The 15,251-nt window shown below is 36.5% G+C and overlaps 1 protein-coding gene across 1 annotated transcript in view; it reads right to left on the bottom strand.

Moving 5' to 3' along the window:
* Positions 1-11,580: 11,580 nt before the first annotated feature.
* PCOLCE2 (procollagen C-endopeptidase enhancer 2) overlaps positions 11,581-15,251 on the bottom strand; it is a 68,017-nt gene continuing 64,346 nt past the window's right edge. The window contains exons 8-9 of the mRNA XM_012647435.1: positions 14,176-14,343; positions 11,581-12,174 (exon numbers count right to left, since the gene is read on the bottom strand). Of these exons, the coding sequence (XP_012502889.1) occupies positions 12,044-12,174; positions 14,176-14,343 (299 nt within the window). The 3' untranslated portion in view covers positions 11,581-12,043. The remainder of the gene's footprint in view (positions 12,175-14,175; positions 14,344-15,251) is intronic.

A 15,251-nucleotide genomic window follows, 5' to 3' on the forward strand; every position in this document is an offset into this window, starting at 1 on the left:
TTAACATAGAGTCTGTCTGTTGTATTACCATATACTTTTAAAAGTTGAGATGTACAGTAGTCCCCCCTTATCTCTTTGCTTTCTGTGGTTTTAGTTACCCATGGTATCGAAGTGCTTGTGTTAAAGTAACCCTTATTTTACTTTATAATGGCCCCAAAGTGCAAGAGTAGTGACAGTGGCAATTCAGATATGCCAAAGAGAAGCTGTAAAGTGCTTCCTTTATGTGAAAAGGTGAAAGTTCTTGACTTAATAAGGAAAGAAAAAACTCACATGTTGAGGTTGCTAAAATCTATAGTAAGAACGAATCTTCTAAGTGAAATTGTGAAAAAGACAAAAAAAAAATGTGTGCTAGTTTTTCTGTCCCACCACAGACTGTAAAAGTTACAGCCATATTAACACATTGACTGCCACACTAGAAAAAAAATTTTTTTTCCTTGGGGCCATGGTGTTTTATGAAAATAGAATAAAAACTTCAAAAACAAAATGATCCTTTCTAATTTAATGAAAATTTTGTTATTTTTTATTGTTTTATGTGCAGTTGTCAATATTAATTGTAACAATAAGAACATCAACAAGTAAGATTTTCATGAACCAACTGCACGGTTTTCCAGGGAGCCACCCATTACGTAACATGTATACTGCAGCATGGCAGCGTAAGTTGCTTGTGTACCATGCAGCTCCCAAGGTAAAGAGACATGTGAGTTATGTATACTCTGTGAGGCCCCGGGCTCAAAACTAGCATGAATAAAATACAACTCACATGGCAGTTCATGTGTTAATATGAAAAAGGCATTATGTTTGTGGTTGGAAGATAGGAACAGAAACATGTTCCAATTGATGGCAATTGGGCTTGGTACTATTTGTGGTTTCAGGCTTCCACTCACTGGGAGTCTTGGAACATATATCCCTTGTGAATAAGAGGGGACTATTGTGCCATATTTTTGAAATAATATGTCCACACAAAGACCTGTATGTGAATGTTTATAGAAGCTTTATTCATGGTGAAGCTGAAAACAACCAAATGACTATTAACTAGTGAACGGATTAACAAATCATACATCCATACCATGGAAATCTCAGCAATAAAAAGGAATCATATCAGCCAGTTCAATCAGAGAAATAGATATACTAGGATTTTGCAGGCACATGTGTATGTGTGTGTATAGTGATTTGTTTAGAGGGATTTGACATTATACAATTGTTGGAGTTGGTAAGTAGTTTCTGTGAGGCTGTTGTTTGTGCATCGAATGCTAGACCTGGAAGTCTATAGTAGGCGGTGAGAAGGAAAGATGGATGTAAAGTAGGAGAGAGCAAGGACAAGCTAGAACCCATGAAGACAGAATCTCATATGTCACTTCTCATGTCTCCAATCTTATGATGTAGTATCCTATGGAAGAAGCATTGCCCTTTAACACTTTCCTTTGCAAGTGTGTTGCTAAACACATACTTGGCTGAGGAATCAGAGAAGCTGAAGGAGGATCCAAGGAAAGGTGGAACAACTGTAGGCCTCGCAGCTGTCCCACATCAACAAAGTGAGCCAGCGGGTAAGTTACAACATGTGTGAGCCACCAAAGGGCCTGCAAAAAGAATGAAATGGCTGCTGTTTCACTTCTGCCCTCCAAATCTCACACTAAAATGTGTATTGTAACTGAAAGAATGCATGCAAGAAAATTTTTGGAAACATAATTAGGCCTAGCCATGTTGACACATTATAAAGCAACTACAAGAACAAAATACTGATAAATGCAATAATGTGAATGAATCCTAAAAGTAAGTGAAAGAAGCCAATCACAAAATGTTATATACTGTCTGATTCCATTTATATGACGATCTAAAAGACAAAACTAGAGGAACTGAAATTAGATCATTGATTACCAGGGTCTGGTTGGAGGAGAGAATTGACTGCACAACTCATCAAACGGTATATTTAAAAAGTAAATTTTAATGTATGGAAATTATGCTTTAATAAACCAGACAAAAATATATAATACTACAACATAGTAAAATAAAGAAATAAGAAATTAACAGTGGAATCTTAAAATTCATTACCGCTCCAAAAGAAAACAGTGCTCGAATATGCAAGTTGGTAGCCCATCACTAATACACACAGTGGGGGGAAGTACAGTAAGAAATGCCAAGGTGAAGAACTTTGTGTTACTTTTCAAAATTAGTTTTGTTATTTAAGTTTTCATTTTTCATAAAAATTTTGCATCTGCTTATCAATTTCTAAAAAAAAAAACGTGTTGGGATTTTGATTGCAATTGTGCAGAATCTAGAGACCAATTTGGGAAGAAGTGACATCTTAATAATATTGTCTTACAGTCCATCAACATGACGTATCTCTCCATTTATTTAGGTCTTTAATTTCCCCCAGCAATGTTGTATAGATTTTAGTACTGAAATCTAATACCATTACTATTATTTTTATTATTTGAGACAGAGTCTCACTCTGTCACCCAAGCTGAAGTGCAGTGGCATCATCATAGCTCTCTGTAACCTCCAACTCCTGGGCTCAAGCCATCCTCCTGCCTCAGCCTTCTGAGTAGCTGGGACTCCAGGCATGTGCTACTACGCCCGGCTAATTTTTCTTTTTCCATTTTTTTTTTTTTTTTTTAGTAGAGACAGTGGTCTTGCTCTTGCTCAGGCTAGTGTCAAACACCTGAGCTCAAGCGATCCTCCCACCTCAGCCTCCCAGAATGCTAGGATTACAGGCGTGAGCCACCATGCCCATCCTAATATCATTATATTTTAATAACTACACAAGTAGGTTGAAATTCCTCCTCCCAGGCTATCCCAATGAAGATAAATGTGTTTGATCATTTTGTTATGTGTTCAGATTTCAAAGCTTAATATTTTTCCTAAAAGTAACTAGAGGTTGTTATTATTAATTGTGTGAGGGACACACATAACCAACTATTAATTATTGACAGTCTTTCTTGAAAAATGATAAAACTGGAAATGTTCTTGATCTCGTTGCTAGTAAGTACTTGTCTCTCATCTACCTAATAAAGAAAATTTTCTTTCCTTAGACTATTTAAAATTTTTGTTTGATTTATAAACTACCAAGTAGGCTGAGGTAATAGACCATGGAGAATAAACCAACTGGGTGTAATTAGTCATAATTACACTAAGAAAATATTAATAGTAGGAGGGATAATGGCTGCTCTGAATTTCTCATTTGTAAGTTAATTTGTTAGCTTTCTGGCATCACTGCCCCATTTGTAAACATGCTGTGTTTCTGGAGGATATACTTACAGGAATTTCCCTTTACAGTGTTTCTCTTCATTTGATAATTTCACGTTGTTTTTTCTTCTGTGCACCTACCCCCAGATTGAAATAAATATTTTAGACATGTAACTCATAAATTAGGAAAAACTGTATGTGCTACTTACATGCTTTAAAAATAACCATCTTTAAGAGACACAATTTCTGATGTAAATTGAATTATACTAATACAAAAGGCAAAACAGTGTGTTTGTGTAGAAGGTCAATATATGTTTTAAAAAATAACCATCCTATCCAATCAGATAAATGACAAGTAAGCTCCATTTTCTTCATCCTGCTATCAGCAATCTGGAGGATTCTCTCTCTCCTCACTTAGAAAGGTTATTTAATCTACCCTTCAACTTAGGCAAAATTATTCTTATTGAAAGATATTTAAAATGGTCAGGTGCTATTTTAAAAGAATTTTGAGGAGGAAAGCACAAACTGCCTCAATAACCCATTTAGAAATTGAATTAATTCTGTGAGGTAATTCAGCTTCATATTTTAAAACTCATTTCCCCCATTTTATGTTTCAGTGAAAATAGCAAACAATCACCGTATTTCCTATAATGTTTGTTTTAATGCAGATGTTTCCTTTCTTTCTTTCTTTTTTTTTTTAGAGATGGGATCTCACTGTGTTGCCCAGGCTGCAGTACAATGGCTATTCACAGGTACCATCATAGTGAACCACAGTCTCAAACTCCTGACCTCAAGCAATCCTCTTGCCTCAGCCTCCCCAAGTAGCTGGGACTACAGTCTTTCTTTCTTTTTAAAAGCTGTAAAACTAGACTAAGTACAGTAGGGAGCAGTTCTTCTCTTATTCTCTTCCATATCCTCAGCCTAAGTATGGTGTTAATGTTGAATGGTACAAATTTGTTGAGTGAAAATTTAACCATTATCTATTAGTGTAAATATTCTAGGAATGACATCTAATCAGTTAGATACTCATGTAACAATTGTGTGCTGTAGATCCTATTTCCTCAAATTGAATTGTAAGAAAACTTAGATTACCTACTTCAATTCCAAATTAATAGATGGGAAAACTGACATTTTAAGTAATTTGTCCAAGGTTATGTACTGACTGACTTGAGATCCTAAACTCAATTTGTTGTTGTGTCAGTTAAGATGTATCAGAAAGCTTTGCTTTTTTGAATTAATTTCTCATTGTAGGTTTATTTTGGTCAGCAAACAGAACTTAAGATGTCTAGTCCCTTCTTTTCTAAATGACTAGTTTATTAAAGATTTTTAATTTTATAACCATCATCAAGCAAAGACCAGTAAGATGAGCAGGAGTTAGAGGGAGAGGATGGACAGCAGGGGGTAAACATACATAGGAAAGCAGGAGTTAGCCTCAGAAAGTAATGAGCCAGGCCAAGGAGGGACCAAAGTGTTTAGAATAGACTGGTTAATTTTATTTCTGGGTCACTTTCTATCCTAATCAATTTCTAGATCCAGTCAAGGATCTAGAAACAATTTAAGACCGTAAGGGATCTCAGAAAGGATTCAATTCAACTTTCTGATTTTACAGGTAAGGAAACTAAAAAGTTTTCCTAATGCTACACTGTGAATGAGAATCCAAGTCTTTTAATTCTTCATCCAGGAGGCTGTTAATTGCATTATGTTACTGTTAATTTCAATTTTTTGTTTGTGAGATGAATTAATCAGATGTATGAAGTCTTACTTTAAACTTGTAAATTTTAATAGGTTTCTATATTTAAAAGGTCGATCTCACTGTTTAAATGTAACTCAATCTTAGTATCGGTCCATCTCACTGTTTAAATGTAACCCAATCTCAATATCAGAATGCCATAGGGACATCCTTCAAGGAAAAGATAATCTTTTCAAATTTATATTGAATCAAAATTTAGGGTTTTAAAACCCAATTTATTTTATTTTATTTTTTATTTATTTTTTTTTTTACAGACAGGGTACTGTTCTTTTGCCCAGGCTGGAGTGCAGTGGTGCTATCATCGTCACTGCAGCCTTGAACTCTGAGGCTCCTGCCTCAGCCTCCTGAGTAGCTGAGATTACAGGTGCAAGCCACCATGCCCTGCTGACTTTGGTTTTAAGAGGAAAAAGCAAATGACAAAAAACAGAGAAATCAGAATTTTTACTAATAACTTTAAAATCCCTTAGAACCAATTTTTATGTATATCCCAGAGCTACTCAATTGGAACACCCAATTCTGTTCATCTGTGTATACTCCTATAGTTGTATATCCCATCGATCCTGTGTTAAAAAGAGGCTGTTAGTATGTGGGGTCCATAATTCAAGATTCTTAATTATAAAAGATAAAATAATATTCAATATTTTGTCCTTAGACTAGTGCTCATTTGTACATCAAAGAGATAAATGTGTGAAACTTCCTATTAATTCTAATCACTTACCTGCAGTTTACCTTGGGTTTTGTATTTGGATAATCACATCCTCTTTGTGTTATAATAGTCTTGTTTCTTCCTTTCCAATCCTTATATCATATATTTCATTTTCTTGCCTTACCATACTGACTAAATCCTTCACTACGATTTCTAATGGAAATGATTTCAGACATTCTTGTCTTACCACTGATCTTGAAAGAAATGCTTTCAGTATTTCACCATCACACATGAAGTTTACTGCAAGTTTTCTTTTTTTTTCCAAAGATGATATAGCTTTATTATTATTATTGTTTTTGTTGTTCTAAATATGACAAAAACAACAACAATGATTTAAATGCTGCAAGTAGAAATATTCCCCCAGAGAATATTATAGTAGGATAGTTGCATGCTGACTTTTTTGTTTTTGTTCTTTTAGTTAACTTTTAAGCATCACCTACTCCCAATGTTCCATACATAGCTCTGCTTTATCTTTTTCACCCCTTCACAATGCTATTCTTTTCAAGGCTCTAGCAGACAAAGCCTAGGACCATTATTGCAGGTTTACTTGTTAGCTTAAGGACATTCCTTTCTATTCATAGTTTGCTTAGGGTTTGTCTTTTGTTATGAATAAATGTTGAATTAGATCAAATGCTTTTTCTGCATTATTAATTGTTGCTCCATGAATTAATATAAATATATTTGGAGACAGGATATGTCTCAGGAGTTTGCAGAGCTTTGCCCTAAAGGAATATGTGAATGTGTTGGTTTGCATATCAAAAGCTGTTGACCCTTGGGAGGGCATCTCTGAAAGACAGTAGTGGCTGTATCCCACAAGGCGCCGCATTTCTCAGACCTAAAGGTTTGGATTTGCTTTGTAAAGCAAAGCAAATCTGTTAAAAACTACAGGATGAGAACTGATAAAAAAGTGCCCGCCCCGAACAGACAGCCACCCGAACATGCCACCTATGGCTAAAAGCAAGGGGCAGTTCCTGCTTAAAACTCCGGACTACCTGTCTCCATTCACAATAACTTGATAAAGAAAATATGGAGCCAGTGTATCTCTGTTTAACCCCTCTGTTAAGTGATAAATTTACCTTAGAACTTAGAAGTTAATCTTTGAAAGATTTTGTAACCATTTGTTCACGTAGATAGAATTAGTTAAGGGATCTGTAGAAGCCTTTTGAAAAACTGTTAACCTAAGAGGAACTACCTGCTGTTATGTAAATCTGTTACCCCTGGCAACTGATAACTGTTACCTATAACTGACCATGTGAGACTTCATTCGTGGCCTTCTGAGATTGACGGAGAGATCCAGGGACCCCTGAGCGCCCGCTTTGCCTATAATCTTTATAAATCTATAAAACTATACCTTCGTCTCCGTGTATTCTTTTATTTCCATTATTTTCCATTTTCTATTATTTTCTTATCCCTAGCAACTCTACCAAAGGGACTTGGTTTTTTGCGGGGAGCTTGGCTGTGCTTCCCTGCAATTAATGTAAATGATTTTTCTGCTTTTAATTCGCTGTGAAGGTTTAACAAAACCTACTCCATTCTGTGAAGAATTTGACCTTTGTTTAACTCTAGGTTACATAGTAATCTGATAATACAGTATGTCGACTATGTTGCAAGGCAAACTTGCTTATAGTAAAAATGAGCCCTAATTGGTAAATTGCATCTGGATTGGGAGGAACTATAATCGAACTATGAATACCTGGTGGAGGAGCCATAGCTTTGCGCTTTCTTGAGTGTATAACTCTCAAAACTAGGCCTGTCATCTGTGAGGAGTCTGGAAGCTATGCTTATGGGGTTGTTAGGTATTGTGGAGATGTGATCTTTAAACTGAGGTGTCTATATACCCACGTACATTCACCTGACATGAATCTTTTCTCCTTGCATCTGAGACATCGTCTTGGGAGGCCAAAGAAAACAGCTAATGCATGAGTGTGTAAACTTCTGCCAGACTGCTACAAAGACTCCCACAAAAGAAGAAAGTCTGATACTGTCCACCTGTTAGGTTCTGGTCTGTATGCTGTATCCGTCTGAGGATATTGGTACCGAGAAAGGTCTGTGGTACTCTTAAGAGTCTGAATGTTTAGTTGTACCTTAGCCTCTCTAGTTGTCATTGCAGATATATTAATGCAGTAAAGTATGTTCATTGATTTTCTAATATTAAATCAACCATGCATTCCTGAATAGACCCAACTTGATCGTGATCTATTTTGTTTGCTGCATTTTGTTTGGTAATATTTTCTTTAGAGTTTTTACATCTATGTTCATAGGTGAAATCAGACTGGGGATTTCCCTAGCTTCTATCATCTGCTGAAATTTTGGTAGTAGGGTTATATTAATCTCATAAAAAGAATTGCTGTATGTTCCCTCTTTATTTATACTCTGGAATAATTTATGTTAGATCGACAATATTTACCCCTTAAATGTTTGGTAGACCTTCCAAGTAAAACTATATAGGCCTGGAGTTTTATTTGAGGAAAGATTTTAAACTACTGATTGAATTTTTTCTAATGGTTATAGGAATATTTATTAATAGGTATTCTGTTTCTACTTGAGTCTGTGTTAAGTTCTTGACCCCTTGCCTAGGAATTTGTTCACTTCATCTAAGTATTTCAATCTATGGGATAAAGTGGTTCATAGTATCTTCTTTATATATATATATATATTTAAAGAGATACTTTTATTCAGAAAAATCAAGATACATTTTCCAAGTTTTTTCATAATTTCTATGTTAACAGTAAGATTTGTTTGTTAGTTTGTTTCTTTTTTGCATAAATTTATGGGGTACAAGCATAGTTATAATTTTGCATAGATTGTATAGTTGTAAAGTCAGGGTTTTTAGGGCTCTTATTGCCCAAAATAACATGCCCAAATAACATGCATTGTACCAATTAAGTAATCTCTCATCATGCACCCCCCTGACATACCCTCACCCTTTCAAGTCTCCATTGTCTTGTCTATCATTCCATACTCTACATCCATGTGTACACATTATTTACCTCCCACTTATAAGTGAAAACATGCAGTATTTGTCTTTCTGTGTCTGACTTCTTTCACTTAAAATGATGGCCTCCACTTCCATTCAAGTTGCTGCAAAAGACACGATTTCATTCTTTTTTATGGCTGAATAGTATTCCATTTTGTGTGTATGTATGCGTGTGTGTGTGTAACATATTTTCTTTATCCAGTCCTCACTTGATGGACACTTAGGGTGGTTGCATATCTTTGCTGTTGTGAATAGTGCTGTGATAAACATACAAGTGCAGGTATCTTTTTTACATATTGATTTCTTTTCCATTCAGTAGATATCCAGTAAAGGCATTGCTAGATTGTGTGATAGTTCTAGTTTTAGTTCTTTGAGAAATCTCCACACTTTTTTTCATAGCAGATGTAGTAATTTACATTCCCACCAACAGTGTGTAAGCATTCCCTTTAATCCACATCCTTGTCAAGATGGATTTTTTTGGTATTTTTAATAATAGCCGTTCTGACTGCTATAAGATGATATCTCCATTGTGGTTTTAATTTGCATTTCTCTGACGATTAGTAATGTTGAACATTTTTTCATACTTCTGTTGCCATTTGTTTTCTGTTGAAAAATGCCTATTCATGTCATTTGCTCACTTATCAATGCTGTGTGTGTGTGTGTGTGTGTGTGTGTGTGTGTGTGTGTTGTTGCTGATTTGTTTGATTTCCTTGTAGATTCTAGGTATTAGTCCTTTGTTGGACACATAGTTTGTGTATGTTTTCTCCCACTCTGTAGGTTGTCTGTTTACTCTTTTGGCTATTTTTGTTTTGCTGTGCAGAGTTTTTTAGTTTAAGTCCCATTTTTCTATTTTTGTTTGTGTTTCATTTGCTTTTGGGTTCTTAGTCATAAATTCTTTGCCTACGCCAATGTCCAGAAGAGTTTTTCCTACTTTTTCCTCTAGGATTTTTATTGTATATGGTTTTATTTCTGGGTTCTCTATTCTGTTCCATTCATCTATGTGTCTACTTTTATGCCAGTATCATGGTATTTCAGTTACTCTATCCTTGAGTATAAAATTTGAAGTCAGGTCATTTGATGCCTGCAGTTTTATTCTTTATTGCTTCAGGTCTTACATTTAAGTCTTTAATCCATCTTGAGTTAATTTTTGTATATGGTGAGAGATAGGAATCTAGGTTTATTATTCTGCATATGGCTATCTAGTTTTCTCAGCACCATTTATAGAATAGCGTGTCCTTTCCCCAGTGTATGTTTTTGTCTGCTTTGTCAAAGATCAGTTGGTTGTATGTATATGTTTTTTTAATTTCTGCATATTAGGGGGGTACAAATGCTTAGGTTACATACATTGCCTTTGGCCCGGCTGAGTCAGAGATTCAAGCATATCCATCCCTCAGACGGTGCACACCTCACCCATTAGGTGTGTATATACCCATCCCCTGCTCACCCTTCCAATCTGTCTGAAACCCAATGAATGTTACTACTATATGTGCACATAAATGTTGATCAGTTAATACCAAGTCGATGGTGAGTATATGGGGATTAATGAACTTTGGGGGGACACATTCAAACAATAGCAACATGATTTTATGAATAAGAAAGAAGTTACAGAATGGTTTTTGCACCAGAAAGAGCAGCTTCACTATTTAGCTTGATAATCTCTATATTTTGAATAATTGAATTAAAAGACAAAGCAATGCCATACATTATTAACCATAAATCCTCTAACCATTTGTTAATATTGTGTCAGAGATGTCAATGGTATCAGTAGTTCAGATTATTTCTGTGTTATCCCATTATGACTCCAACCCCTATCAGAAACCTATAGAAGTCTTTCTACTGGTAATGCAGGAGGCTTGTAATACACCAATAAGAAGATTCTATTAAGAGAGAAGAAATATTGAAATCTTTGGTAGTCACTCCTAAGTCCTGTAACATGTATTCTTGAAAGGAACTAACTTGCTTTGAGAAAGCTAGAACCAATTAGGGGTCCATAGTTACATCCTAGCTGGGCGCAGCTAGTCTGTGGAGTCCAGCTGGCTGAGAGGGCCTTTCTAAAAGGTGGTACTGGCCAGTGAAGCCAACCACCAGTCAGCTGTGTCCTCTATTTCATCCACTTCCTCAGCTGGTGAATTCCCTGGTACCAATGGGCATCCTGGTGGGAGAGTTTAGGAATGATTTCCAACCCTGCCAACCAGCCTATATTTGTTGCTTCCTTTTGCTCACTCAGTTGCCAAAACAGGGGGTTTCTTCTTTTTTTTTTTTTTTTGAACTTCTATTTTGCCACCCTTCAAAAGTCTGGTCAGTATTGTTTTCACCCAAAAGAATATTTTCCCTTATTCGTAAAACTTCTACCATGCTTCTACCATGGAGACTTTGTGACCCAAGTCTTTGTTCATCTCTAATGTTCAATCGACCTTCTTAGGATAGGGATGGTTGTCCCTTCTTCCACAGCCACTGACTGGCAACCTCCTGGAGGGCTAGTTGCCACACTTGTTGCAGGTATAGCTGTATTTTAAGCAGCTCTGTGTCAATGATGGGAGTCCTTTTGCAGTCCATCCACTACTGAGTGAAAATAGATTTTTTCACAGGCAATGGTAGTGAGGGCACTGAGCTTGGAATTAGGACTCTTGATCTTAATTGTTTTGTCTCTTAGGAGATGTGTGCTCTGGGCAAGTCACTAAATATACCTGAGTTTCCATTTCAATTACTAAATGAAGGCATGTGGACTAGATCCCTGGGGGATCCCATTCTAGCTCTGACATTCTCTGTTTCTGCAGAGAGAAGAATTATTACTCTATTGACATTATTGGATCCATTTAGTCCCTGAAATTCTTGGAATGCTAACTCTTTTAGCAAAGTATAAATTGATACAAAGACAACCCTATATAAAACAATATTCATGGTGTTAAAGGGGAATATTCTTTTTGTAGTGCCCCACTAGCTATAAAAACAAGTGGCTACTAGGTAATCCTTTAAAAATATTTTATTAAGCATTGATTTAAAAAATGCAAGAAAAGAATATCACACCTCAGAGCAAATGCTTAAAGGTAGAACAAATATCACTATAAATACTGCACTTATAAAATCTCTTTTTTACATCTTCACACAACTCAATTCTAAAATCTCCTTTTACAGGGATGTATAAATAAACTGCTTCCAAGCTGTCAATGCTTCACACGTTTAGTTGCCTATCGCTGCACTGAGTCGGCAGGTTTTCAGTCATCTCTCTGCTCCTCTCAGTGCAGGTGCAAAACTCCCATCAGCTGTATCGGAGGTCTCATACCTACCTCACGTGAAGAGTAAACTAGCCCAGTCTTTCAGAATCCTCTTTCAGAATATTTAGTTTTATAAGTATTTTTTCTACTGAGAGAAAATAGATCTTTCAAAGGCAATGACAGAATACAGCTTAAATTGATACAGTTCACTGTTAACATTGCTTGTTTTTTAAGGCATCGAGGAGCTTCTGATTTTTGGTCTTGAACATCATGATAAAGCTGTTTGGCATGATTTTGCCTCGCCCATCTTCACCCACTTGGCCCATAATAATGTAATTTAGACCTAAAGAAAGAATGTAAAAATTAATCTTTTTTACTGTGTGTGTCATTCGAAACAACATAGACTATAACCTACCTCTGGATAAATGTTCTCTTTTGTAAATGATATAATTATACATTTATTCCATCTAGGATAAAATCTGGTTTAAGACTCTCATCAGCAAAAAGCTAAATTCAACTAGTATTATAATATATTCCAGGTCTGTTAACACAAGGAAACTTAATGGAGTGGTTAGATCCAGTCACCCCTCTGCAGTGCTGTAGGTCTGGTGTAGTGACCAAGCTTACAATGAACAATCACTGCGTTAACATGACAGTCTCCTTCCTTAAGGGGCCTCCAGTGCTCCATGATGGGCCATCCACATGGCCTCTCATAGTTCCATCATGCGTCTTGATTTCCCTGGCATTTGGCAACTAATGATACACTTTCTTCTGCTGTTGTCTTGAATTTTTATCAACATCTCACGCATTTATACTATATAAGTTTCTTGAGGGCATGGATGGATCATATACTTCTTGCATTTGTATAGTTTCTTGCAAAAAATAGGTATTAAAAGGTACTTATATTTGTTATACTATATTTTTATACATTGGTATGGCTAGATTGGTGCCTGAACCAAGTTGTATTGGGTTCAACTCTGAAGATTTATATTACTTCACAAAAATGTCATAAAGGGGGTATATATTAACTTTTCCTTTATTCTCCTTCCCCCACATAGAGAAATATATGTTTCCTTTTTCTCTTGCATAACCCTTCCTGTGTGGGCTGACATTGTCATCATAGTGGTGATGGCACTATGATGGCTGTGAAAACTTGAGAGACTGGACAAGTGATGCTACCTCAAGGCTGAACCGCTAGCATCATTATGAGACCCTACAGAATCTAGATGTGTATTATCTGCTGTTCCTGGCTGTTCTGGAAAGAAATGTCTATCTTTTACAGAGCTTTGGTGATTCCCTCTGGAGAGTCAACATGAGGCTGCTAGCCTCCTGACTTTGCTGAACAATCTGAATTCATAGTAAAGCTTTCTTGAAGTGGATATTCTGTACTTCTGTGTGTATGTAGTTTAGTTTGGTTTAGTTGTGGGAAAGGTTTGTGACAAGATTGAGGAAAGGAATGAGCTGAGACTGGACAGAGAATCGTGATATATCACACAGTACAATACGAGGCATACCATTCCAAAGAAAGAAATCTATTTATATGTGCTATTATGGAAAGATGTCTACATACACCTTATGTAAAGTAAAAGTTACAATAGAATATGTATAGTATGATCCCATAAGTGTGTATGCCCGTGCTTTATATGGATATAAACTTTCTGGAAGGAACTTTTTTTTATAGTACCTCTGGGGAAAGGACAAGGGTTTCACTTTTTATTTTACACCCTTATCTACTTATTTAAACTTTTTAAAAACCATGACACATACATTACCTGTATAAGTTAAATATTTTTTTTAAAAATTCATGTGCCTCTGGCTCCTGAATAACTTTGCTTTTTCCATAATTTCTCTCAATAAATGTATTCACATCCATGGATTTAATAGTCTTATCTCTGCAAATAATTCCCACATCTTTGATTCTAGCCCAGGTATACCACTCTTTTCTGAACTTCTGCTTTGCATTTCCTGTTGTTTGCTGGATATTTTCCTCTAAACATAGATAGTATTGGCATCTTAAGTGTAATAATCTGAAATCTCTTTCCCCTGAACTGCTTTCTCTGTGTCTATTCCCTATTGACTCAATTTCAGATGTTTCTTGGACTCATCATTTATACTATCTCTTCTTTCTCCACAAGTTGTAAGAACTGGATTAGAGCCCAATTTTGCCTGACTCCAAAAGGCCTCCCTTCTCTACCAGAAGTGGGCGATCTATCAGCCCTCATTTTACTTCCCTACACTAGCCCTGGCATGGTAAGATCCACGACTTGTTCAGAGAGGCTCCCTCGTTCCCTTTTCTGTCCCTCTGCTCCCCTAGATGAGAGACTAAAGTTTTCTCCTTACTCACCTCTTCTGAGGAGAGGGCACTGCTTGCAGACCACAATGACCTTGGCACTCATGTTCTTGCCAGCCTGCTGAATAGCCAGATTTCCCTCCTTATAGATGTTGATGATTGAGACCGTGGCATGCAAACTCCCACCTCGAGTGACAGTTGTGATAACAGTGCCGGCTAATACTGTAGAAGAAAAATGCAAGCAGAACTGAAAATAATTTTACATTCTTCTAAGTTTCATCTATGAAACATTTTAATGTTAAAGGAAAGGCCCTAATAGAGCTCTTAAATTTGATTCTGTACATTTGTCACCAAAATTCAGGTTGAAAAAAGGGGTCATGGAGCTGTCATGTTACCCTGCTTGTTAGGTGTTGATAACTAGGAGAGAAACCTAAATACTTGCTGCACTGCAGTCTATTGCCAAGATGGGGACTCAAAAATGTCTTATCCAACATGTAGATCAATTGCCAAATGAGAGATAATCAGGCTTATGAGCCTCTACCTGTGAATACTCAAAAAGACCTTGAATCTTTGGGGCAATACCATACTAAGAGGTTGCATCATGGGGATTTGGGCCACTAAGATCTGAGCCTTTATGTCTGTGTGGGTGTGTCTCCACCTTTCTGTGACTTTTCCCTCCATGCTTTTCTTTAGCTGTCCTCTCTCCTTCAACGTTTGTTCATCCCATGGGTCCTCATCTCTCTCTAATCAGTAAATCTCTGATCTCATTTAACAAGTCAAAGTATAGAACTGAGGTATGACTTAAACATTTTCTTGCTCAGAAAAAAAGTTCTAGCAAAATTCTGTTGATTTTCATTATGTAACTCCCTCTCTTTCTGTCATGACATTCAAGAGTCTCTCTTTTGAGCCACAGAAAGATGCTATCTTCCTCAAAGGGGTGCTTGTGGCATTTTGCAGGGTAGGAGGAGAACAATTCTTTGTGGTGCAGGACTTGCACTGAATGACTTTTTTTTACTAGCCTCGTCCCTGCTCAGAAAAACCAGTAATACTCCCCAGTTACTGTGACAACCAAAAACTGCCTCCTAGGGGAGTGTTCCCAACCTTTGTTGGGAACCCATGCTGCACTTATG

Source organism: Propithecus coquereli, unplaced genomic scaffold (genome assembly GCF_000956105.1).
Source record: "Propithecus coquereli isolate 6110/MARCELLA unplaced genomic scaffold, Pcoq_1.0 Scaffold268, whole genome shotgun sequence".
Lineage (NCBI taxonomy): Eukaryota > Metazoa > Chordata > Mammalia > Primates > Indriidae > Propithecus > Propithecus coquereli.